The sequence below is a fragment of the Scyliorhinus torazame genome, chromosome 30 (assembly GCF_047496885.1).
Source record: "Scyliorhinus torazame isolate Kashiwa2021f chromosome 30, sScyTor2.1, whole genome shotgun sequence".
Classification (NCBI taxonomy): Eukaryota; Metazoa; Chordata; class Chondrichthyes; order Carcharhiniformes; family Scyliorhinidae; genus Scyliorhinus; species Scyliorhinus torazame.
In genome coordinates, this window is record NC_092736.1 from 32,947,321 (window position 1) to 32,974,416 (window position 27,096).

At 48.8% G+C, this 27,096-nt stretch overlaps 1 protein-coding gene across 2 annotated transcripts in view; it reads right to left on the bottom strand.

Moving 5' to 3' along the window:
- Positions 1-27,096, bottom strand: part of LOC140404489 (nuclear receptor ROR-alpha A) — a 1,004,264-nt gene that overhangs the window by 222,142 nt on the left and 755,026 nt on the right. The window contains exon 1 of one of the 2 annotated variants that reach the window (XM_072493101.1): positions 20,849-20,984. The exons of the other annotated variant lie outside the window; for it this stretch is intronic. Within the exon in view, the coding sequence (XP_072349202.1) occupies positions 20,849-20,879 (31 nt within the window). The 5' untranslated portion in view covers positions 20,880-20,984. Of the gene's footprint in view, positions 1-20,848; positions 20,985-27,096 lie in introns of those variants that run through there. 2 annotated transcript variants of the gene reach the window in all.

The window sequence follows — 27,096 nt, forward strand, 5'->3', positions numbered from 1 at the left end:
GTGGTGGCCACTTCGGGAACTGCAAGAACTGAAGATGGAGACCTGACAAAAATTGGTGGTCCACCATCTCCCCCCCCCCCCCCCCCCCCAACCCTCCCCCCCCACCCCCACACCCCGCCCTACTGTACTTCCTCGCAACTTTAGCCTGTACAGTGAAACCCACCCAGCCAGTCAGCTATCCCCCACCTTCCCCTGCTGCCCACGTCATGGCAAGGGAGGCAGAAAGAAGGGTTCAACCAGGCCACTTAAGGGATATTCAATTGGCCAACGAGTGGGCAGGTTGGCAGGGGAGAAACCGTCGATGGGCAGGAGGGCATTGGGGCGGACCACCTGCTTTATTGTTTTTTTTACAAGCCTCCCCCACCCCCAGCTTCGCGGGGGGGGGGGGGGCGTAGGGAGTTGGGTGCTGTAAAGTCCACCCCTGGAGCAACTATTACAACAGTTAAACAGCAAACTGTTAGGACAAACATTACAGATGGACACTAATAAAAACAGCTGGACACTAGAAAACAGCTGGACACAGCAGGCAATGGCTGGACACTGTAGAAAACAGCTGGACATTGCAGGCAATGGCTGGACATTGTAAAAACAGCTGGACAAGGCAGGTAACAGCTGGACACTGGAAAACAGCTGGACACGGCAGGCAATGGTTGGACACTGTATAAAACAGCTGGACTCGGCAGGTAATGGTTGGACACTGTAGAAAACAGCTGGACATGGCAGGTAATGGTTGGACACTGTAGAAAACAGCTGGACATGACGGGTAATGTTTGGACACTGTAGAAAACAGCTGGACATGGCAGGTAATGGTTGGACACTGTAGAAAACAGCTGGACATGACGGGTAATGTTTGGACACTGTATAAAACAGCTGGACATGGCAGGAAATGGTTGGACTCTAGAAAACAGCTGGACACGGCAGGCAATGGTTGGACACTGTATAAAACAGCTGGACTCGGCAGGTAATGGTTGGACACTGTAGAAAACAGCTGGACATGGCAGGTAATGGTTGGACACTGTAGAAAACAGCTGGACATGACGGGTAATGTTTGGACACTGTAGAAAACAGCTGGACATGGCAGGTAATGGTTGGACACTGTAGAAAACAGCTGGACGCGGCAGGTAATGGTTGGACACTGTAGAAAACAGCTGGACTCGGCAGGCAGCTGGACATTGTAAAAAAACAGCTGGACTTTGAAGGCAATGGCTTGGCACTGCAGGCCACAGATGGACACTGTAGAAAACAGCTGGACACTGACGGCAACAGCTGGACACCACAGTTCACACTGACACACATTTGAACCATGCTCAATGTGTCCAGGAATCAGGAATCCCCCCCCCCCCCCCCGTGCATTCCGCTGCCAATTACCCCCCCCCCCCAAAAAAAAAAACCCACCCCTTCATATCCAGTGGAATTGCAGACACTGCGACGAATGGGACCGAAAAGGGTCTCTCTGCTGTTTTTGATGGGCCGATTCTTTGCAGAAACTGTTGCCATGTTGGAGCTGCTGCTGCGTGTTTACTGCTGGCGGAACACACAATGTGTGTCACTCAGACCAATCGCAGCTGTTGCCACTACATTCCCTCCCTAACGGGTAGAAAATTGAAATGCTTGCCTTTACGAGATGCTTATCTATTCTAATGAGAACACGGTTCCAGTAATTAATCGCCAAATGAGAGGAAACGTGGTGTGGAATTGAGGGGAATGCTGAGAGTGTCTCGGCAGTAAGAGGTGAGTGCTGCATTCACGCTGGTTGTCAGGGCGCTCCTCTCTAGATCTCTGCACACCCAGTACAATTTATTTTGCCACACAGTTGAGAAAACATAAAACAAGCGTGTGTGTGCGCGGAGGTTACGCTTCAAACATTCGGCATGTCCCTTTAAGAGATGGAGCGTCACTGGAATACCCCCCCCCCCCCCCCCCCAGGACTGAACTTCCCAGCAGGAGTTTCTTTGCACTCTCAGCAGACTGACTGCCAAACTGCAGAGATCCAACTGGGCAGGTTTCAGGAGAAACAGAACAGACCACAGACGATTGGCCCGCACCATTGGCCAGTTCAGTTTTTGGGGGGGGGGGGGGGGTTGTATCTTCCACTGCTCAGCCTCATGTTTGGGCTTTGTTTCCAAGCGCAGACTCCGGAATCTACCTTGTGATTTTAAGTACAGTCTTTCAAAAAATGCAAGCTTCCACCTTAAGTCATTGTACATATTAAATATTGCCGCCTTCCGCTGTCTCATCAGAGTCCTTCCGTCCACCAGAAGGTCAGAGGTGGGGATGTTTGCTGATGACTGCACAATGTTCAGCACCATTCGCAGCTCCCCAGATACTGAAGCAGTCCCTGTCCAAATTTAGCAAGGCCTGGACACTATCCAGGCTCGGGCTGACAAGTGACAAGTTACAGTCGCGCCACACGAGTGCCCGGCAATGACCATCTCCTAAAAGAGAGAATCTAACCATCGCCCCTTGACATTCAATGGCATTACCATCGCTGAATCCCCCACAATCAACATTCACCATTGATCAGAAACTGAACTGGACTGGCTAATATTGTGACTACAAGAGCTGGGGATCCTGTGGAGAGTAACTCACCTCCAGACTCCCCAAAGCCTGTCCATCACCTACAAGGCCCAGTCAGGAGTGTGATGGAATACTCTCCACTTGCCTGGATGAGTGAGGCTCCAACAACACTGGAGCCGCTCCCATCGATACCATTCATGACAAGGCAGCCCATTTCCCACCTTAACTGTTCATTGCCAGCACAACTCACAGGGCGTAGATTATCATAGAATTTACAGTGCTGAAGGAGGCCATTCGGCCCATCGAGTCTGCACCGGCTCTTGGAAAGAGCACCCTACCCAAGGTCAACACCTCCACCCTATCCCCATAACCCAGTTACCCCACCTAACACTAAGGGCAATTTTTTGGACACTAAGGGCAATTTATCATGGCCAATCCACCTAACCTGCACATCTTTGGACTGTGGGAGGAAACCGGAGCACCCGGAGGAAACCCACGCAGACACGGGGAGGACGTGCAGACTCCGCACAGACAGTGACCCAAGCCGGAATCGAACCTGGGACCCTGGAGCTGTGAAGCAATTGTGCTATCCACAATGCTACCGTGCTGCAGTGGCGTGTTCCATTTCAAAGGCACATTGCAACAGCACCTTCCAGAACAGAGACCTCTACCACCTCTGGACAAGGGTAGCAGACACATGGGAACACCACCACCTGCAAGTTCCTCTCCGAGCCACCCACCATCTTGACTTTGGACTATATTGGCCATTCCTTCACTGTCAGTGGGTCATTACCCTGGAGCTCCCTCCATAACAGCACTTTGGGCGTACCTACAGCCGTTCAAAAAGGCCCGCTCACCACCAACCTCTCGAGGACAGTTAGGGATGGGCAACATCCCAGGGATGCCCACCTCCCGTGGAACAGTTTTAAAACTGCAGAACAGAGCACCAAGCCGAGCGTGTCAGAATAATCAGGGGGGTGCACGGTAGCACAGTGGTTAGCATGGTTGCTTCACAGCTCCAGGATCCCAGGTTCGATTCCCCGCTGGGTCACTGTCTGTGCGGAGTCTGCACATTCTCCCCGTGTCTGCGTGGGTTTCCTCCGGGTGCTCCGGTTTCCTCCCACGGTCCAAAGATGTGCCGGTTAGGTGGATTGGCCATGATAAATTGCCCTTAGTGTCCAAAATTGCCCTTAGTGTTGGGTGGGGTTACTGGGTTATGGGGATAGGGTGCTCTTTCCAAGAGCCGGTGCAGACTCAATGGGCCGAATGGCCTCCTGCACTGTAAATCCTATGATTCTATGAAATAACTGTATGGGTGAGGGTTTCAGCAGCCAACGCAGGTTCACAGTTGGGTGATCTTATGGAGGTGGAAATAGTCCATCATTGTGCGGATAGTGGGGTAAGCAGCCCACCTCTGGCCCAAATGTAACATCGCGAACAGTGGGTGCGATTCTCCCAAAGGGAGACAAAGTCCCGACGCCAGAGTGAAAACCGGAGTGTTTCATTCCGGCATCGGAGCCCACTCCCAGCCCCCTATTCCCCCGCCCCCGGGGTCGCGTATTTTACGCGTGCTGGGCCTTGGCGCCATGTAAAAAGCGGTGCCGCGTAAACGACGTGGCCGGCGTCGCGTAAATGAAGTCACCGGCGCATGTGACGGTTGCCGTCCTCCTCGAGGCTGCCCCGCAAGAAGATGGCGGATGGATCTTGCGGGCGGCGGAGGAAAGGAGGTCTTTAGAGAGGCCGGCCCGCCCATCGGTGGGCCCCGATCGCGGGCCAGACCCCATCGGAGGCCCCCACCGGTGAAGGAAACCCACCCCCCCCCCCCCCCCACTGGCCACCCCCCCTCAGCGCTCCCGCACAGTTCCCGCCGGCAGCGACCAGGTGTGGCCGGTGGGAACCTGTCGTGTCGGAGCGGCCGCTCGGCCCATCCGGGCTGGAGAATAGCGGGGGTACTGGAGAATCGCGATTCTCCGTCTGGCGCGGCGCAGAACTCGACGGGGCCGTTCTTGCCGGTTGGGAGATTGGCGGGACGGCGTCGCTCGATATAATGGCGCGGCCGACGATTCTCCCAACCGGCGCGGCCTCGGAGAATCGCGCCCGGTGTGTTTCAGCCTCGGACGATTGGCGGGAGTGGATGGATTCGGTGGGATGGGAACAATGTTTCGTGTCAGGGACGACAGACAATGGGTCAGATTTTCCGCCGCCCCTCCCCATATCACCTACCCCCCCCCCCAAATGTCCGAACCGGCTTCCGGATTGATCTGTGTCATGCTGTGTTGAGGTGCCCTCATGGTTTCTGACCTGCCTCAGCAGCACCGCCCCCTCCCCGTGGGGCCACCAAGACGCCAGGGCTGTCAGTCCACTGCCCGATCCTGACGCCCATCTGGCAACTTTAATAGGATGGAGAGCTCAGACATTATCTCCCTGGGCATTGTGCCGTCAGCCTCGCTATCAGCAGGTGCACATTTGGGACTGGAGCCGGGGAAATTAATCCCACGGAAAAATCCAGCCCGTGATCAGTGGGTTAGTTAGTCCAGTAAAGTAAGCGTTAAGCTACCTCACTCACACAGCTAACAGGAACAGTGGACACGAAGAACTGATTGATTACGGCATGGTGGCACAGTGCTTAGCACTGCTGCCTAAAAGCGCCAGGGACACAGGTTCAATTCCGACCTCGGGTCACTGTCTGTGCGGAGTCTGCACATCCTCCCTTTGTGTGCGTGGGTTTCCTCCGGGTGCTCCGGTTTCCTCCCACAGTCCAAAGATGTGCAGGTTAGGTGGATTGGTCATCATGATACAATAGGTGGGGATAGGGCAGAGAGAGAACAAAGAACAAAGAAATGTACAGCACAGGAACAGGCCCTTCGGCCCTCCAAGCCCGTGCCGACCATACTGCCCGACTAAACTACAATCTTCTACACTTCCTGGGTCCGTATCCTTCTATTCCCATCCTATTCATATATTTGTCAAGATGCCCCTTAAATGTCCCTATCGTCCCTGCTTCCACTACCTCCTCCGGTAGCGAGTTCCAGGTACCCACTACCCTCTGCGTAAAAAACTTGCCTCGTACATCTACTCTAAACCTTGCCCCTCTCACCTTAAACCTATGCCCCCTAGTAATTGACCCCTCTACCCTGGGGAAAAGCCTCTGACTATCCACTCTGTCTATGCCCCTCATAATTTTGTATACCTCTATCAGGTCGCCCCTCAACCTCCTTCGTTCCAGTGAGAACAAACCGAGTTTATTCAATCGCTCCTCATAGCTTATGCCCTCCATACAAAGCAACATCCTGGCAAATCTCTTCTGCACCCTCTCTAAAGCCTCCACATCCTTCTGGTAGTGTGGCGACCACTAGTGAGGGGATTGCTCTTTCAGAGGGTCGGTGCAGTAGTGGACTCGCCAGTAGTGGACTACTGTGCAGATCGATCCCACTAGTGAGGGGATTGCTCTTTCAGAGGGTCGGTGCAGATCGATGGGCCGAATGGCCTCCTTCTGCACTGCAGGGAATCTGTGGATTTTCAAAGGAAAGGGTAGGCGGGAAGAGTGGGGGAGTGGGATCGAGTGACACCTCTTTCAGAAAGCTGGCGCATGTAGAATGGTCGCAATGGTCTCCAGGCTGGAATGTGTTCCGATTCTGTAAACTGGAGGACAGGATCAGCACCAGGATGGGGCAGGCTGTGGGAACTTCCAAATTCCCCCCAGCCCATTGCCTTGGACACCTTCCCTCATCGTCACTGGATCTGCATCCTGGAAATCCTTCATTAACAGCACTGTGGGACTACTGTCACCATATGGATTGCAGTGGTTGTAGCTGGCATTCACCTCCATCTTCTCAAGGGAAATTAGATATTGGCAATGGACACTGGCCTCGTGCCCACAGAAGATATGAAAATATTGAATTATTGGTCATGACAGGATTGAATAAATCAGTGCAAATCTTTGATGCCAATATTGAAGCAAATACATAAGTTATGAATGATTCACTTTCCTTGTGTGGTTCTGCCTTCAAACAAATTAACTCTTTATATGATGATATTCCCCAGATTTCCTCATGCAATGCCTCGATGTTGTGTCCATTTATGCAGGGGGTACTGCCTTTAATTCACAACTCTCAATGTTATTCCTGTTCCTCGGTGATCAAAGGCGCTCTCTATTTGCCAAGGCTGCTTACAGCACAAAGTGCATTAAATGCCGACACCTGCTTTTCGGTGTACGCAAATCAAAACATTTCTTCCTCTTCAGCTTTCCTTCAATTGCGTCTTCGAGTTCCGTCACTCTGGCTCCTTTTACTAAAATAAACAGTGAAAATAATGTAACCCCCTCCCCCCAACAGATTGTTATTGCCCCCACCATAGGGCAAATCAATAAAAAAGGTCAATGCCATGATTTCTGTTATGATTGGGTGGCTCAGTGGGTTAGCCCTGCTACCTCACGGCGCCGAGGTCCCAGGTTCGATCCCGGCTCTGGGTCACTGTCCGTGTGGAGTTTGCACATTCTCCCCGTGTCTGCGTGGGTCTCACCCCCACAACCCAAAAGATGTGTGGTTTAACCACGCTAAATTGCCCCTTAATTGAAATTTGTTTTTAAAAGAAAACAAAAAAAAGATTTTTGTCATCATTACTGCCAGGATTTGTCATTGTTACTATCATAATTACTGCCGTGATTACTGCCATGATTGCTGTCATGATTATTGTACTGATTACCGCTAAGATTACTATAATTACTGCCATGTTTTCTGTCATAATTACTGCCATGAGTCGTGTCATGACTACCACCATGATCACTGCCATGATTACTGCTGGGATTTGTCATGATTTCTGTCAGTATTACTGCCATAATTACTGATATGATTACTGTCATGGTTACTGCCAGGATTATTTACTGTCATGATTATGGCATGAGGACTGGCATGATTACTGCCATGATTGTCATAGAACATAGAACATTACAGCGCAGTACAGGTCCTTTGGCCCTCGATGTTGCGCCGACCTGTGAAACCACTCTAAAGCCCATCTACACTATTCCCTTATCGTCCATATGTCTATCCAATGACCATTTCAATGTCCTTCGTGTTGGCGAGTCCACTACTGTTGCAGGCAGGGCATTCCACGCCCTTACTACTCTCGGAGTAAAGAACCTACCTCTGACATCTGTCTTATATCTATCTCCCCTCAATTTAAAGCTATGTCCCCTCATGCTAGACATCACCATCCGAGGAAAAAGGCTCTCACTGTCCACCCTATCCAATCCTCTGATCATCTTGTATGCCTCAATTAAGTCAACACTTAACCTTCTTCTCTTGAACAAAAACAGCCTCAAGTCCCTCAGCCTTCCCTCATAAGATCTTCCCTCCACACCAGGCAACATCCTGGTAAATCTCCTCTGCACCCTTTCCAATGCTTCCACATCCTTCCTATAATGCGGCGAACAGAATTGCATGCAATACTCCAAATGCGGCCGCACCAGAGTTTTGTACAGCTGCAACATGACCCCATGGCTCCGAAACTCAATCCCTCTACCAATAAAAGCTAACACACCGTACGTCTTCTTAACAACCCTCTCAACCTGGGTGGCAACTTTCAGGGATCTATGTACATGGACACCGAATCTCTCTGCTCATCCACACTGCCAAGAATCTTACCATTAGCCCAGTACTCTGTCTTCCTGTTATTCCTTCCAAAATGAATCACCTCACACTTTTCTGCATTAAACTCCATTTGCCACCTCTGAGCCCAGCGCTGCAGCTTATCTATGTCCCTCTGTAACTTGTAACATCCTTCCGCCCTGTCCACAACTCCACCGACTTTAGTGTCATCTGCAAATTTACTCACCCATCCTTCTACGCCCTCCTCCAGGTCATTTATAAAAATGACAAACAGCAGTGGCCCAAAAACAGATCCTTGTGGTATGCCACTAGTAACTGGACTCCAGCCTGAACATTTCCCATCAACCACCACCCTTTGTCTTCTTCCAGCTAGCCAATTTCTGATCCAAACTGCTAAATCTCCCTGAATCCCATGCCTCCGTATTTTCTGCAGTAGCCTACCATGGGGAACCTTATCAAACGCTTTACTGAAATCCATGTACACCCCATCAACTACTTTACCCTCGTCCACCTGTTTGGTCACCTTCTCAAAGAACTCTATAAGGTTTGTGAGGCACGACCTACCCTTCACAAAACCGTGTTGACTATCTCTAATCAAATTATTCCTTTCCAGATGATTATACACCCTATCTCTTATAAACCTTTCCAAGACTTTGCCCACAACAGAAGTAAGGTTCACCGGTCTATAGTTACCGGGGTTGTCTCTACTCCCCTTCTTGAACAAGGGGACAACATTTGCTATCCTCCAGTCTTCTGGCACTATTCCTGTCGACAAAGATGACTTAACGATCAAAGCCAAAGCCAGTCAGTATTACTGCCACGATTACTGCCACGATTACTGCCACGATTACTGTTGTGATTACTGCCATGATTACTGTTGTGATTACTGCCTTGACTACCGTTATGATTACTGTCAGTATTACTGTCATGATTACTAATATATTCCAGTTTATGGAGTATTCTATTGCTTTGTTCGCCCTCCCCAAAAGCATTTCCTCACCCTTTACCAAATTGAATTCCTTTTGCCACTTCTCTGCTCACTCAACCAAACCATTGATACTGTTCTGGAGTGGACAGCTATCCTCTTCACTATTAACTACAGGCCCTGATATTGTCCACCCATGAGGTGTCCAGCATCGGCCACAAACAGTGAAGGTTAAAGTTGTTGAGCTTCCTATCTTGATAGTGGTAAATCTTTCATGTACCACAGCCCACAAGATGCTGAGAAGACAGGGCTTATTAACCAGCATCATGTCACCTCTTATGATTACAGCCATGATTCTTGCCTCAATTATTATCACAATTCCTACCATGGTTACTGCCATAGTTTTTGTCATGAATTACATCCGCATTTGCCAATAGGTTTCCTGCCAAAATTTCTGCTATGATTACTGGCAGAATTACTGCTATGGGTATTACCGCAATTACTGCCACAATCTCAGCAATGATTACTGCCACAATTACTACAATACTTAATGCAATTATTACTGCAATTAAGTAATGAACGTTCCAGCCTCCCCGAACAGGCGCCGGAATGTGGTGACTAGGGGCTTTTCACAGTAACTTCATTTGAAGCCTACTTGTGACAATAAGCGATTTTCATTTCATGAGCCTTGGGTTGTTTTGCTGGATCAGAGAAGACCGCGAGGCAACCTGTGCAAGATTATGAGGGGCATGGACAGGGTGGATAGGGAACAGCTTAGTTGAATAGGGGACCCTTAGTTGAAGGGTCGGTTATGAGGGGACACAAGTTCAAGGTGAGGGGCTGGAGGTTTAGGGGGGATTTGAGGAAAAACCTTTTTCCCCAGAGGGTGGTGAGGGTCTGGAACGCGCTGCCTGGGAGGGTGGTGACGGTCTGGAACGCACTGCCTGGGAGGGTGGCGAGGGTCTGGAACGCGCTGCCTGGGAGGGTGGCGAGGGTCTGGAACGCGCTGCCTGGGAGGGTGGCGAGGGTCTGGAACGCGCTGCCTGGGAGGGTGGTGAGGGTCTGGAACGCGCTGCCTGGGAGGGTGGTGAGGGTCTGGAACGCGCTGCCTGGGAGGGTGGTGAGGGTCTGGAACGCACTGTCTGGGAGGGGGGTGAGGGTCTGGAATGCGCTGCCTGGGAGGGTGGTGAGGGTCTGGAACGCGCTGCCTGGGAGGGGGGTGAGGGTCTGGAACGCGCTGCCTGGGAGGGGGGTGAGGGTCTGGCACGCGCTGCCTGGGAGGGTGGTGAGGGTCTGGAACGCGCTGCCTGGGAGGGTGGTGAGGGTCTGGAACGCGCTGCCTGGGAGGGTGGTGAGGGTCTGGAACGCGCTGCCTGGGAGGGGGGTGAGGGTCTGGAACGCGCTGCCTGGGAGGGTGGTGAGGGTCTGGAACGCGCTGCCTGGGAGGGTGGTGAGGGTCTGGGACGTGCTGCCTGGGAGGGTGGTGAGGGTCTGGAACGCGCTGCCTGGGAGGGTGGTGAGGGTCTGGAACGCGCTGCCTGGGAGGGTGGTGAGGGTCTGGAACGCGCTGCCTGGGAGGGGGGTGAGGGTCTGGAACGTGCTGCCTGGGAGGGTGGTGAGGGTCTGGAACGCGCTGCCTGGGAGGGTGGTGAGGGTCTGGAACGTGCTGCCTGGGAGGGGGGTAGAGGCGGGTTGCCTCACATCCTTTAAAAAGTACCTGGATGAGCATTTGGCACGCTATAACATCGAAGGCTATGGGCCAAGAGCTGGCCAATGGGATTAGGTCGGCAGGTCAGATGTTTTTCATGTGTCGGTACAGACTTGATGGGCCGAAGGGCCTCTTCTGCACTGTGTATTTCTGCGATTCTGTGATTATTATAATATATAATATCACCATTACTGCAAGGATAACTAGCAAAATTACTACAATTACTGCAATGAATACTGCAGTGAGTACTGCAATGAATACTGCAGTTTCATTGCAATGAATACTGCAGTGAGTACTGCAATGAATACTGCAGTGAGTACTGCAATGGATACTGCAGTTTCATTGCAATGAATACTGCAGTGATTATTGCAATGAATACTGCAGTGATTATTGCAATGAATACTGCAGTGAGTACTGCAATGAATACTGCAGTGAGTATTGCAATGAATACTGCAGTGAGTATTGCAATGAATACTGCAGTGAGTACTGCAATGACTACTGCAGTGAGTACTGCAATGGATACTGCAGTTTCATTGCAATGAATACTGCAGTGAGTATTGCAATGAATACTGCAGTGAGTATTGCAATGAATACTGCAGTGAGTATTGCAATGAATACTGCAGTGAGTATTGCAATGAATACTGCAGTGAGTATTGCAATGAATACTGCAGTGAGTACTGCAATGAATACTGCAGTGAGTATTGCAATGAATACTGCAGTGAGTACTGCAATGAATACTGCAGTGAGTACTGCAATGAATACTGCAGTGATTATTGCAATGAATACTGCAGTGACTATTGTAATGAATACTGCAATGATTATTGCAATGAATAATGCAGTGAGTACAGCAATGAATACTGTCGTGATTATTGCAATGAATACTGCAGTGTTTATTGAAATGAATACTGCAGTGAGTACTGCACTGAATACTGCAGTGAGTACTGCAATTAATACTGCAGTGTTTATTGCAATGAATACTGCAGAGATTATTGCAATGAATACTGCGGTGTTTATTGCAATGAATACAGCAGTGAGTACTGCAATGAATACTGCAGTGTTTATAGCAATGAATACTGCAGTGATTATTGCAATGAATACTACAGTGAGGACTGCAATGAATACTACAGTGAGGACTGCAATGAATACTGTAGTCTTTATTGCAATGAATACTACAGTGAGGACTGCAATGAATACTGCAGTGATTATTGCAATGAATACTGCAGTGATTATTGCAATGAATACTGGGGCAGCACGGTAATACAGTGGGTAGCACTGTTGCTTCACAGCACCATGGTCCCAGGTTCGATTCTCAGCTTGGGTCACTGTCTGTGTGGAACTTGCACGTTCTCCCTGTGTCTGCGTGTGTTTCCTCCGGCTGTCCCGGTCTCCTCCCACAAGTCCCGAAAGACCTGCTGTTAGTTAATTTGGACATTCTGAATTCTCCCTCTGTGTATCCAAACAGTGCCGGAATGTGGCGACTAGGGGATTTTCACAGTAACTTCATTTCAGTGTTAGTGTAAGCCTACTTGTGACACTAATAAAGATTATTATTAGTATTATATGACTGTAGTGAGTACTGCAATGAATACTGCAAAAAATACTGCATTGATTATTGCAATGATTACTGATGCTATTACTGTAATGAATATTGCAGTGTTAATGACACTATTACTGTAATGAATACCATGATGTGGAGATGCCGGCGTTGGACTGGGGTGAGCACAGTACGAAGTCTTACAACACCAGGTTAAGTCCAACAGGTTTGTTTCGATGTCATCATTCGTGACATCGAAACAAACCTGTTGGACTTTAACCTGGTGTTGTAAGACTTCGTACTGTAATGAATACTGCAGTGATTATTGCAATGATTCCTGATGCTATTACTGTAATGAATACTGCAGTGATTATTGCAATGATTACTGATGCTATTACTGTAATGAATACCGCAGTGATTATTGCCATGATTACTGACTCTATTACTGTAATGAATATTGCAGTGTTAATGACGCTATTACTGTAATGAATACTGCAGTGAGTATTGCAATGATTACTGATGCTATTACTGTAATGAATACCGCAGTGATTATTGCAATGATTACTGACGCTATTACTGCAAAGAATACTGCAGTGATAATAGCAATGATTCACAGTAGTACTGCAATGAATACCGCAGTGATTATTGCAATGATTTCTGATGCTATTACTGTAATGAATACCGCAGTGAGTATTGCAATGATTACTGATGCTATTACTGTAATGAATACCGCAGTGATTATTGCAATGATTACTGACGCTATTACTGCAAAGAATACTGCAGTGATAATAGCAATGATTCACAGTAGTACTGCAATGAATACCGCAGTGATTATTGCAATGATTACTGATGCTATTACTGTAATGAATACCGCAGTGATTATTGCAATGATTCCTGATGCTATTACTGTAATGAATACCGCAGTGATTATTGCAATGATTCCTGATGCTATTACTGTAATGAATACCGCAGTGATTATTGCAATGATTACTGATGCTATTACTGCAAGGAATACTGCAGTGATAATAGCAATGATTCACAGTATTACTGTAATGAATACTGCAGTGATTATTGCAGTGATTTCTGTCACTATTACTGCAATATTACAGTCATAATTGCTGACATAATCAGTCCCACAATTACTGTCACATGCTATTATCACCGCTGTATTATTGTCAAGATTCCTGCTACAATTACAATTGGTAAGGTTTACCTTCTCACTGGTCCCTTGTGAGCTGTGGCTAATTACCAACCTAGCGTCACTCGGCATTTACCTTTTGTGTGTGACAGTCTTTCCCAATGGTAGGAATGGCAGCAGCCTGTGCTGTGTCTGATTAACACAGGTCTGAATTCCCTGTCACTTCATCGTGCATTCCGCAGAGTTGATTGATTCCTGACACAAATAGATCCGACTTTTAAATAATGTGTCTCTCATGACAATTTTTACTTGCTAATCCTTCTGGAATTAATGGGTGGACATCTTTGAGAGGCTGTGCTCTCACTGAAGGACCACACGCTCGATTCAGATTGTACCATTCCAATCAGTTTCTTATGGAATTAAATTGAAAACAATTGTTACTCAGTTTGATGGTTTGAATGTTGATGAATGTGCACAGCATATCTCCAGTGAACCATAATAGGAATGGCCACTTCCCCTGTTGAAGCCAATCCAACCGCTCTCCTAACCCTCCCATGTGTAAGTGTGGGGTGATGAATTTTGGGAGGACGGACAAGGCAAAGGAATACACAGTGAATGGGAGGAAGCTCGGAAGTACAGAGGACCAGCGGGAACTTGGGGTGCATATCCTTAGATCCCTGAAGGCAGCAGGATAGGTAAATAAGGTGGGAGGTTATGGGATATTTGCCTTTATTCGCCAAAGTACGGCATATAAGAGCAAGGAAGTTATGATGGAGCTGTCGAAAACACTGGTGAGGTCGCAGCTAGAGTACTGTGTGCGGTTCTGGTCGCCAAATTTTACGAAGGATGTGAATGTACTGGAAAGGGTGCAGAGGAGATTCACCAGGATGTTGCCTGGGCTGGAACGTTTCAGCTATGACGAGGTTGGTTAGACTGGGGTTGTTTTCCTTGGAGAAGAGAATACTGAGGGGGGACTTAATCGAGGTGTTCAAAATTATGAGGGACACAGATAGGGTAGATAGGAAGAAACTTTTCCTCTTAGTAGAAGAGTCGGTAACGGGGGCGGGGGGGGGGGGACGGGACACAGATTTAAGGTATGGGGCAGGCGATTTAGAGGGTATTTGAGGAATACCCAGAGGGTGGTGGGAATCTGGAACTCGCTGCCTGAAAGGGTGGAAGAGGCGGGAATCCTTACAACATTTAAAAAGCATTTCGATGAGCGATTGAAACACCCTAGCACGCAAGGGTTCAGACCAAGGGCTGGAAAAGGGGATTAGAATAGATAGGTGCTTGACAGCCAACACAGAATTGATGGGCCGAAGTGCCTCTTTTTGTGCTGTAAACGCTATGAAGGCCCTTCAACCTGTTACACTAATTCCGCCATCAATCAAAGCTCTTTGCTCTGGGGCAGCACTGTGGCGCAGTGGTTAGCACTGCTGCCTCGAGGACCCGGGTTCGATCCCGGCTCACTGCCTTTGTGAAGTTTACATGAATATGACTCTCCGTGTCTGCGTGGGTCTCACCCCCACAACACAAAAAGATGTGCAGGGTAGGTGAATTGGCCACACTAAATTGCCCCTTAACTGGAAAAAAAAAGAATTGGGTACTCTAAATTTATTTTAAAAAGAAGCTCTTTGCTCTGGTACCTAAGGTTCAGCATTAATGGCCATTTCTCCGGTAACCTCAAGCTCATCTGGTACCCAGAGTCTCTATTACTGCTTAACCGCATGTGCAGAAGATGGGAGACTGAGGGAACTGATTATAGACACTGATGTTTTGCCCTGGGTACCAGGACTCACATTAAATATGTTCCCCTATCCACGGTAGCACAGTGGCTAGCAGTGATACTTCACAGCGCCAGTGTCCCAGGTTCGATACCCAGCTTGGTCACTGTCTGTGCGGAGTCTGCATGTTCTCCCCGTGTCTGCGTGGGTTTCCTCCCACGTCCAAAGACGTGCTTGTTGGATGATTTGAACATTCTGAATTCTCCCTCTGTGTACCCGAACAGGCGCCGGAATGTGGCGACTAGGAGCTTTTCACAGTAACTTCATTGCAGTGTTAATGTAACCCTACTTGTGACAATAAAGATTATTATTATTTGGTCCTAATTGGCGATGTTGTGTGAAGATGGTGAGGTAGAATGAGCTTATTGGTGGGGCTGTAAAGTCGGGTTGTGGCAGAGGGGAGGAACCCTGGCTGAATGTTTTGTCCGTTGTAACCACCGCGGGGCGTCTGAAATGGGAAAGAGGAGGGGAGGGGAACCGAGGCAGGACTTCCTCTGATAACCAGAACAGAAATCAGAAACCTGTTTGTTAAGAACAGGTTTGTAATCCTTCTGCAGTTAATTAAAGTAGAGAAATTCTTCCCCTCACTCCCTCTGTTGTGTCACACGCTGAGCTTCGATGACAACTAACGATCGCTTTCACATTCAAACCAAATGACTCGAACAGTGGATGTTTCTCGACATAGGCATTGAGTCACAGTGTATCCTTAAAACAACATGCATTTATATTCTATAAAGTGTATTTAACATAGAAGACAATCCCAAAGCTCTCCAGTAAGGAGCCAAAATCAAAGTTATCGGTTGCAATGGCCAAGAAAGAGATGGATAATCTTTTAGATTTTAATGGCGTCCAGGCTATGGGGAGAAAGTGGGAAAATGGCATCGAGATTGAAGAATAGCCATGATCATATTGAAAGGTGGAGCAGACTCGAAGGGCTGACTGTTTCTACGCTTCAAGCTTGGTGAAAGAAGGGGAATTTAAGAAGAGTCTTAAAGGAATGGAGGGTGGCGATGTGGAGAGAGACCCTTTACCCACAATGCCCTCCCTCCCTCCAGCCAACTGGCGCCCCACCCCACCATCAGAGTCCACGTTGCTCTGGCAACATAGACTTCCACACGCATGTTGTAGCCTGGGGCTATGGACAGAGATGGTACAGACTCCTAATTTCTTTCCATCGCCTGGCTGACGTCCAGGAGTCTCTCCCACTTTTACCACTGGTGGTGTTGGAAGGATTTACAAATTCATGCTTAACCCATTTGTCCGCGTTACGAACGAACCTTCCTTGGCCACCAAGTCTTGGGGCGGGACTTGGGCGTGTGGCTCAGAGGCAGGGATGCTAACCCATTCAGCCACAAGACCACTTGTGGAGACGTTTAGGGAGTTAACTCCAGAGTACAGGATCGAGAGAGCTGACTGCGCGGCTGGAATGGAGAGTTTGGAGAGAGGATTGGAGGATTTTATACAGGTGGGGAAGTGTGACACTTTGAAGGTATTTAAACACAAGGATGTGAAGTTTTAAACTGAAGCATTGGCAGACCAAGAACCAAGAGGGAGGACCGGCCAATGGGCAGAAGAGCCGTAGATGGAGGCTGGAACATCAACTAGGGCAGGGGAAATGGAATGGGGCGACGATAGAGATCAGGATAATGATCTTGGGATTACTGGCTTTAGTGTATAGCCCTTGGTGTTTGTGTATATTGCCCCCCAACATACACAAACAGAGGGGGAAGTTGGGGAGGGTTGACTATGGGTTCAAAGTCATGTGTGTGTTTGCCTGGGACTTTGTTCCATTTGTTTAACAACTCATAACACCAACAATCCAACCATCTCCCATTAGAGGGTAGCAGTAGAAGGTGCTTTTCTGAATGGAAGGCTGTGACTAGCGGCGTTCCACAGGGATCAGTTCTGGGGCTTTTGTTGTTCGTGGTGGGTATAAATGATTTGGAAGAAAATGTAGCTGGTCTGATTAGTAAGTTTGCAGATGACACAGAAATTGGTGGAGTTGCTGATAGTGAAGAGGATTGTCAGAGAGCACAGCAGGATATAAACTGGTTGGAGACTTGGGCGGAGAAATGGCAGATGGAGTTTAATCTGGACAAGTGTGAGGTAATGCACTTTGGAAGGTCCAATGCATGTAGGAATTGCACAGTATTGTGTAAGTATTGACAGGCAGAGAAATCTGGGTATGCATGTCCACCGATCTCTGAAAGTGACAACGCAGGTGGACAAGGTGGTCAAGAAGGCATACGGCATGCTGGCATTGTGGCATTGAGTATAAAAATTGGCAAGTCATGTTGCAGCTGTACAGGACTTTAGTTAAGCCTCATTTGGAATATTGTGTACAATTCTGGTCACCATACTACCAGAAGGATGTGGAAGCTTTGGAGAGGGTACAGAAGCGATTTGTTCTCACTGAAACGACGGAGGGTGAAAGGCGACCTGATTGAGGTCTAAAGATTATGAATGGAATGGACAGAGTGGATAGTCAGATGCTCTTTCCTCCGGTAGGAGAGTCAAGCACTAGGGGACATGGGTTTAAGTTGCGAGGGGAAAAGTTTAGAACAGATGTGAGAGGCAAGTTTTTTCACACAGAAGGTGGTAAATATATGGAACGCGCTGCCTGGGGAGGGGGTGGGAGCAGGTACGATAGCAGCATTTAAGGGCATCTAGACAAATATATGAACAGGGTGGGAATGGAAGGATACGGACTCCGTAACAGTTTTAGTTACAGACAGTTTTAGTTTAGGCAGGTACCATGGGCGGCACAGGCTTGGAGGGCCGAAGGGCCTGTTCCTGTGCTGTATTGTTCTTTGTAGAGATTTAAAGTTAACCTCTCTCATTTAGGGAAATAATGTGGCCAACACACATGCACACTCATTCTCACATACATTCGCACGCACACTCTCAAAACGACAACATCCTCACACACCCTCACACTCACAATTCCACACGCACTCTCTCTCTCTCATACACACAGTCTCTTCCACACACATACTTCCACGTACACTCACTCACACACATTCACAAAACACCAACATACTCCCACACACTCTTCCACAGCCATCAAACACGCTCTCTCCACTCTCTCTCATACACAAACATTCACACACTCTCTTCCGCACAAACTCACACTCCACACCCAGACACACTCATATAAAGTAGCTGTAGTCCCCTTTGAGGGGGGGGAGCTGACTGGTGGTGATTTAACCTGAGGGTCACCACACCTCAGGCGAGGGGCGAGGTTGAGAAGGTTGAATAACCCCAGCCGGTGCGGGGATTGAACACGCCCTGTTGGCCACGCTCTGCATCGCAAACCAGCTGCCCAGCCCACTGAGCTAAACCGGCCCCCAGTTGAGTGTGTGTGTACACATGTACACTCACATGCATGCGCACACTCACACAAATTCACACATACGCTCACACGCACACATATATGGACACTCTCTCACACACACTCATTCTCACAAGCATATAGAAATTCACACACAAATTCACACACACAAACATCAACACACACACACTCGCACACACTCACAAACATTAACACTCACACACGCACACTCACAAACATTAACACTCACACTCTCACACACACACACTCACAAACATCAACATTCACACACACACTCGCACACACTCACGGACATCAGCACCCTCACTCACACATACGCAGCATGGTAGCATTGTGGATAGCACAATTGCTTCACAGCTCCAGGGTCCCAGGTTCGATCCGGCTTGGGTCACTGTCTGTGTGGAGTCTGCACATCCTCCCAGTGTCTGCGTGGGTTTCCTCCGGGTGCTCCGGTTTCCTCCCACGGTCCAAAGATGTGCAGGTTAGGTGGATTGGCCATGATAAATTGCCCTTAGTGTCCAAAATTGCCCTTGGTGTTGGGTGGGGTTACTGGTTATAGGGATAGGGTGGAGGTGTGGACCTTGGGTAGGGTGCTCTTTCCAAGAGCCGGTGCAGACTCGATGGGCCGAATGGCCTCCTTCTGCACTGTAAATTCTATGATGACATATAGACATATACACACACTCACTAACATCAACACTCACACACACACTAACTTTAACACTCTCTCACACACTCACTAACATCGACACTCACACACACACTCACTAACATCAACACTCACACACACACTAACTTCAACACTCACACACACACACACTCACTAACATCGACACTCACACACACACACACACTTACTAACATCGACACACACTCACACACACACACTAACATCGACACTCTCACACACACACACACACTTACTAACATCGACACACACTCACACACACACACTCACTAACATCAACACTCACACAGAGGCTCACAAACATCAACACACACTCGCCCACACTCACAAACATCAACTCCCTCACTCACATACACACACACCCGCACACATTCACACACACACATACATAATTCCTGGTCCACTACAACATCCGATGCCTTGGAAATGAGCTGGGGAGTTTGACAAGGTTACAGTCCCTGCCCATCACTCCTGACAGCGCTCAGACCAGGAAATAGGCCACAGAGGTTCTAGAGGTCGGCCTGCTGGGACTATGATGCCCCTGAACTGACATGCCCAAGCTCTCGGATCTATATTCTCATTAAATGAGACTCTGCTGACTCTGTGCGGGTTAGGTGGACTGGTCATGCTAAATTGCCCCTTAGTGTCCAAAGTCGTGTAGGTTAGTTGGGGTTACGGGGACAGGACTGGGGGGGAGTGGGCCTAGGTAGGGAGCTCTTTCAGACGGTCGGTGCAGACCTGATTGGCTGGATGGCCTCCTTCTGCACTGCAGCGATTCTATGAAAGTGTAACCTGTAGCAAATCCCCGAACTTCAAAAAAATATCCAGGCCACAAGACTTTCAGTCCAGAATTCCAATGACATTGCGTGAAAATACTGCCCACTTACACCAAAGAAGAACTATCTGTGCTTCTGTGGTGGAGAAACTTCTTTCTCCGTCTGTCTTAAATATATAAACCTTGAGTATTTTCAATCAGGTTGTGTGTCCGCTGTGGAAGAATGCTGTTTCTCACTGCGGCAGAGCACCTGACCACCTCTACCTTTTACTGTTACACATCTGACCAGGGCAGCAGCCAAAATGGTCCACACTCCATCAATGTCTCTACTGTTCGGCTCTCACGAGTACAAACTGACAGCAAATATTTGCAGGATTAACAGCCCCAGTCCTTGATCTCCGTGTTGCTGCACCGACAGAAAGCCAGTGTGACCCAGCAGGGTGATGAGATCACACAGCAACTTCACACTCGGCTATTCCACGCCGAAAACAGCCAGCTAACCCCGAGCAAAGCTGACAGCTCGCTCAAACATCTTCATTCTGGGAGACGCGCGCGGGAGGGAGCCTGCCCGGGCATCCCGGTGCGCCTCGCCGAATTGCTGGCATTCCTCTCCTCCCCCCACCCCCCCCCCACACTTCCTGCGTACCTTAAAAATAAGCCTGATTCCTATTCCACCCTGTCAAGGCAGCTGAACACGAAGTGAGCACAGCAGGACTCAGAGGAGCAAGCCGTCAATGTAAAGATAAACCATCTTTAATCAGACTGCACCCTTGGTTAACAACAGCCCCAGAGGCAGCAGGATTTGCACAATCTCTACATACCTTTCATAGCTGAGCATAAAAAATACATCATTCGATGGCTGCCAGTTCCAGGATTTTAGCTCATGCTCGAGTCCTCCTTTGCCTTTTTAGCAGCTGTGGTCTGCAGCATTGCCCGACATCGCACAGCCATCTGAAAATCCACGTGACCCAGTCACATACCCAGTAATCTGTTTATTCTCCACCCACTGCTGCTGATTGGCAGCGTGAGAGGCACATTCTACCAACCGCTCTGCCTCCAGGCTCTCTGCTGCTCACTGCAGTCTAACACCGTCAGCAGGTATGCAGCAAGCTACACCTCCCTCCCTCCCTCTCTCTCGCTCTCTCTCTCTAAAAGATAGGGACTCAGAAACAACTTCAATCCTTTTTTCATTCATTGCTTCCTTCAGTAACGAGAGAGTGGCTGGCAGCAGACTGATTATTGTTATTGCTCTAGAAACCTGGACTACTTTTCCAGAGACACAAGTTGGAGGGGGAGGGGGGTGGGGGGTGGGGGGGGGGGGGGGGGGAGAGAGAGAGAGAGAGAGAGAGAGGAGGGGGCGGAATTTAAATTCAAAAATAAATCTGGAATAAGAAGACGACGACACTACCAGATCATTGCAAAAACCCTACGCCGTGCCATTTCGGGAAGGAAATCCACCGTCCTTAATGAGCGACGGCGAGAGCGCGGGTTCGATCCCCGTACCAGCTGAGGTAATTCGTGAAGGTTCTGCCTTCTCGACCTTGTCCCGTCCTGAGGTGTGGGTGACCCTCAGGTTAAATCACCACCTGTCAGTTCTCGCCCCCACTCCCCCCTCAAAGGCGAAAGCAGCCTCTGGTCCTCTGGGACTACGGCTTCATTAATCTTTTTATCATTGTCACAAGTAGGCTGACATTAACACTGTAATGAAGTTACTGTGAAAGGCCCCTAGTCGCCACATTCCGGCGCCTGTTCGGGTACACGGAGGGAGAATTCAGAATGTCCAATTCACCGAACAGCGCGTCTTTCTGGACTTGTGGGAGGAAACCGGAGCATCCGGATGAAACCCACGCAGCAATGCAGCGGATTCTAACTGCATTCTGAAGAGGACAACTCTCCACTTTCTGAGGCAGTTAGGAATGTGCCTTACCCACGGCGCCAATATCCGACAAACGGATCAGAAGAGGAGCAGGAGATATAAAGTTGAGTTCAACGCGTAGAGATTGAAGTCTGTCCTGCTTCCGAACAGCAGGAAAAAGTTTCCGCTCCCTGGTTACTGTAACCGCTAGAGAATATTTATTGTTGACTGTCCAGTTGCATCAACTTCCTTCTTTACTTGACGCCTCCTCTGGGGATTGGGTTAAATGAATGTCCGTCTAGTCTGTCCTTGAGTTGTTGACGTTACTGCCTCCAATATGGAGCAGCAGAGCTGTCCTCGCCATTACAAAGAACAAAGAACAAAGAAATGTACAGCACAGGAACAGGCCCTTCGGCCCTCCAAGCCCGTGCCGACCATACTGCCCGACTAAACTACAATCTTCTACACTTCCTGGGTCCGTATCCTTCTATTCCCATCCTATTCATATATTTGTCAAGATGCCCCTTAAATGTCCCTATCGTCCCTGCCTCCACTACCTCCTCCGGTAGTGAGTTCCAGGCACCCACTACCCTCTGCGTAAAAAACTTGCCTCGTACATCTACTCTAAACTTTGCCCCTCTCACCTTAAACCTATGCCCCCTAGTAATTGACCCCTCTACCCTGGGGAAAAGCCTCTGACTATCCACTCTGTCTATGCCCCTCATAATTTTGTATACCTCTATCAGGTCGCCCCTCAACCTCCTTCGTTCCAGTGAGAACAAACCGAGTTTATTCAATCGCTCCTCATAGCTTATGCCCTCCATACCAGGCAACATTCTGGTAAATCTCTTCTGCACCCTCTCTAAAGCCTCCACATCCTTCTGGTAGTGTGGCGACCAGAATTGAACACTATACTCCAAGTGTGGCCTAACTAAGGTTCTATACAGCTGCAACATGACTTGCCAATTCTTATACTCAATGCCCCGGCCAATGAAGGCAAGCATGCCGTATGCCTTCTTGACTACCTTCTCCACCTGTGTAGCCCCTTTCAGTGATCTGTGGACCTGTACTCCTAGATCTCTTTGACTTTCAATACTCTTGAGGGTTCTACCATTCACTGTATATTCCCTACCTGCATTAGCCCTTCCAAAATGCATTACCTCACATTTGTCCAGGTTAAACTCCATCTGCCATCTCTCCGCCCAAGTCTCCAGACAATCTAAATCCTGCTGTATCCTCAGACAGTCCTCATCGCTATCCGCAATTCCACCAACCTTTGTGTCGTCTGCAAACTTACTAATCAGACCAGTTACATTTTCCTCCAAATCATTTATATATTTATATATACCAAATCATTTATATATACTACAAAGAGCAAAGGTCCCAGCACTGATCCCTGTGGAACACCACTGGTCACAGCCCTCCAATTAGAAAAGCATCCCTCCATTGCTACCCTCTGCCTTCTATGGCCTAGCCAGTTCTGTATCCACCTTGCCAGTTCACCCCTGATCCCGTGTGACTTCACCTTTTGTACTAGTCTACCATGAGGGACCTTGTATAACATGGTGCTCTAAGGCGTCATTTACACTGGGCAGGGTTAACATTCATAGTGCTGCTAGATCCCTCTCCATCCCCGAACTCAGCGGTGGGCAACTGCGGCCTGGGGGCCACGTGCGGCCCACCTGGGCCCTGGGTGTGGCCCCACGAGATATCTTGTTGGCTGTTGCCCACGTGCAGGGTGGCCACATTCCGCTGATTTCCTTCCGCGTAGTTTTTTTTCCTACCAGTGTGTCTGAAGTGATTTGCACGTGAAGTGAGGTGCGCGCTGATTGCTCACAACATTGATGGTGAGAGCCGAGCGCTCCCTCTGCATCCAAAGTGTAAACATATCTTTTGTTTTTACCATTGGAAGTTGATGGCAGTTCTATTAATATATAAATGATGAAGCATTTTCTATAACTCGTTATTAAATATTCGGTGAGTAGTAAATGTATTTAATCTTATTCACGGGGTTACAGTCAGTCAACAAGCTTGCGGTCCACCGAGATGATCACTCGTGGCCCACTCACTAGTCTCAGTTGTCCATCTCTGCCCTAACTCGACAGAGAAGCAGGGGGAATCCATTCACCTCCTTCAGCCTGTTCCATTGTTGAACACGACCTACTGACTGATTTCAGGCTCCGTCTCCTCATTCTGGATGCTCTTAGCAGAGAATGTGGTTTCTTGCTCCCTGTTCATGGACGCTACCCTCATCACTTAAACCTTTCAATGGCTTGCTATCATTCTGGCGTATCTGTGGTGGGCCAATAACTGGCACTTCTTGCATCAGCACCACCGGCAAGCAGTTCAATAATGAAAGTACCATTGCTGTTACTTTTAACACTGTATTGCTATGCCCCAGCAGGCCGGGGCATCAACCCTGGATTGGTGAAGAGTGCAGGAGGGCAAGCTCCTGGCAGCTCCAGGCAGACCGGAAAATGAGGTGTTACCCTGGCGAAGCTACAACACGCGTGCCAAACGGCAGAAGTAGCAAATAACAGGCAGAGCCAAGCGGTCCTATTACCAATGCAGCAAATCGAACCTCTTGCAGTCCTTTCTCATATGGTTGTGTCGATGGACAATTAACCAACTCACTGGAGGAGGAGGCTCCACAAATATCCCCATCCTCAATGATGGTGGAGCCCAGCATATCAGCGCAAAAGACAAGGGTGAATTACTTACAACCACTGGATAATCTTGTTCAGCCGCCTTCAGAATTCCCCAGCATCACAGATGTCAACCCATACGATTCACTCCCCACGGGATGTCAAGAAACGCCTGAAGGCACTCGATACCGCAAAGGCTATGGACCCTGACAATATTCCGATATTCCGGCAATAGTGCTGAAGACTTGTGCTCCAGAACTTGCCACACTCCTCGCCAAGCTGTTCCAGTACATCTACAACACTGGCATCTACCTGGCAATCTGGAGAACTGCCCAGGTGTGTCCTGTACACAAGAAACAGGACCAATCCAACCCGAACAATTACTGCTCGATCACTCTACTCTGCATCACCAGTAACGTGATGGAAGCGGTTATCAACAGTCCTATCAAGCTGCACTTACTCAGCAATAACGTGCTTAGTTTCAACTCACTCAACTCCTGACCTCCTTAAAGCCTTGGCCCAAATATTAGTACAAGAGTTGAATTTCAAATGTGAGGTGTGAGTGGCTGCCCTTGACATCAAGGCTGCATTTGATCGAGTGCGGCATCAAGGAGCCCCAGTAAAATGGAGCCAATGGGAATCGGGGGGAAACTCTCCGCTGGTTGGAGTCAGACCCGGCACAAAGGAAGGTGGTTGTGGTTGTTTTAGGTCAATCTTTTCAGCTCCAGGACATCACTGCAGGAACTCCTCAGTGTAGTGTCCTAGGCCCAACCATCTTCAGCTGCTTCATCAATGATCTTCCTGCCATTATCAGGTCAGTAGTGGGGATGTCAGCTGGTGACTGGGCAACGTTCAGCACCATTCGCGACTCCTCACATAATGAAGCCGTCCACGTCTAAATGCAGCAAGACCTGGACCGTATCCAGGCTTGGGCTGACAAGTGGCAAGTTACATTCGCACCACACAAGTGCCAGAAAATTACCATTGGGCAGCACGGTACCACAGTTGCTTCACAGCTCCAGGGTCCCAGGTTCGATTCCCCGCTGGGTCACTGTCTGTGCGGAGTCTGCACGTTCTCCCCGTGTGTGCGTGGGTTTCCTCCGGGTGCTCCGGTTTCCTCCCACAGGCCAAAGATGTGCAAGTTAGGTGGATTGGCCATGATAAATTGCCCTTAGTGTCCAAAAAAAGGTTGGGTGGGGTGACTGGGTTACGGGGATAGGGTGAAGGCGTGGGCTGAAGTCGGATGCTCTTTCCGCAGAGGGTAGTGGGTGCTTTCCACAGAGGGTAGTGGGTGCCTGGAACTCGCTGCCGGAGGAGGTGGTGGAAGCAGGGACGATAGTGACATTTAAGGGGCATCTTGACAAATACATGAATAGGATGGGAATAGAGGGATACGGACCCAGGAAGTGTAGAAGATTGTAGTTTAGTCGGGCAGTATGGTCGGCACGGGCTTGGAGGGCCGAAGGGCCTGTTCCTGTGCTGTACATTTCTTTGTTCTTTGTTCCAAGAGCCGGTGCAGACTCGATGGGTTGAATGGCCTCCTTCTGCACTGTAAATTCTATGATAATCGATGATAACTTCCAACAAGAGACAATCTAACCTTCGCATCTCGATATTCATCGAACACAGAACATGGAACTGTGCAGCACATTCCCTTCTCTACAGTCTTCTGGCACTATTCCTGTAGACAGTGAGGACATAAAGATCAAAGTCAAAGGTTCTGCAATCTCATCCCTCGCTTCTCAAAGAATCCCAGGATATATCCCATCAGGCCCAGGGGACTTTTCTATCCTCAGGCTTCTCAAAATTTCGAACACATCTTCCTTCCGAATATCTACCTCCTCCAGCCTACCAGCCTGTATCGCGCCATCCTCCTCAACAACATGGCCCCTCTCCTTTGTGAACACGAAGAAAAGTATTCATTTCGGGCCTCTCCTATATCTTCAGACTCCATGCACACGTTCCCACTACAGTCCTTGACCGGCCCTAACTTCACCTTGGTCATTCTTTTATTCCTCACATAAGTGTAAAAATCCTTGGGGATTTCCTTGTCCGACCCGCCAAGGACTTCTCATGTCCCCTCCCAGCTCTCCTAAGCCCTTTCTTGAGCTCCTTCCCTCAAGTGCCCTAACTGAACCTTGTTTTCTCATCCTTACATAAGCACCCTTCTTCCTCTTGACAATACGTTCAACCTCTTTTGTGAACCATGGTTCCCTCACTCGACCATTTCCTCCCTGCCTGACAGGGACATACATATCAAGGACATGCAGTATTTGCTCCTTGAACAAGCTCCACTTCTCAATTGTGCTTTTGTAAGGGCCCCGAAGAATCCAGCACGAGTTTTAAGGATACAAAATAATAAAGTTTATTTACTATAACAATATATACATAGCAGTAGCAGTAACTTCCCTTGCTACCTTCTCCTTCCTCCTGGTTCCTGGACTGGCCAGCTTATTTATAGTAGGAGTTTCTCCGCCCCCCTCATTGGGGAAGTTCATACTCCCATAGGATTGTGGGATAATCATTAGTCCCCAGCCAATCGTCAGTAGGCAGGTTATAACATGTGCCT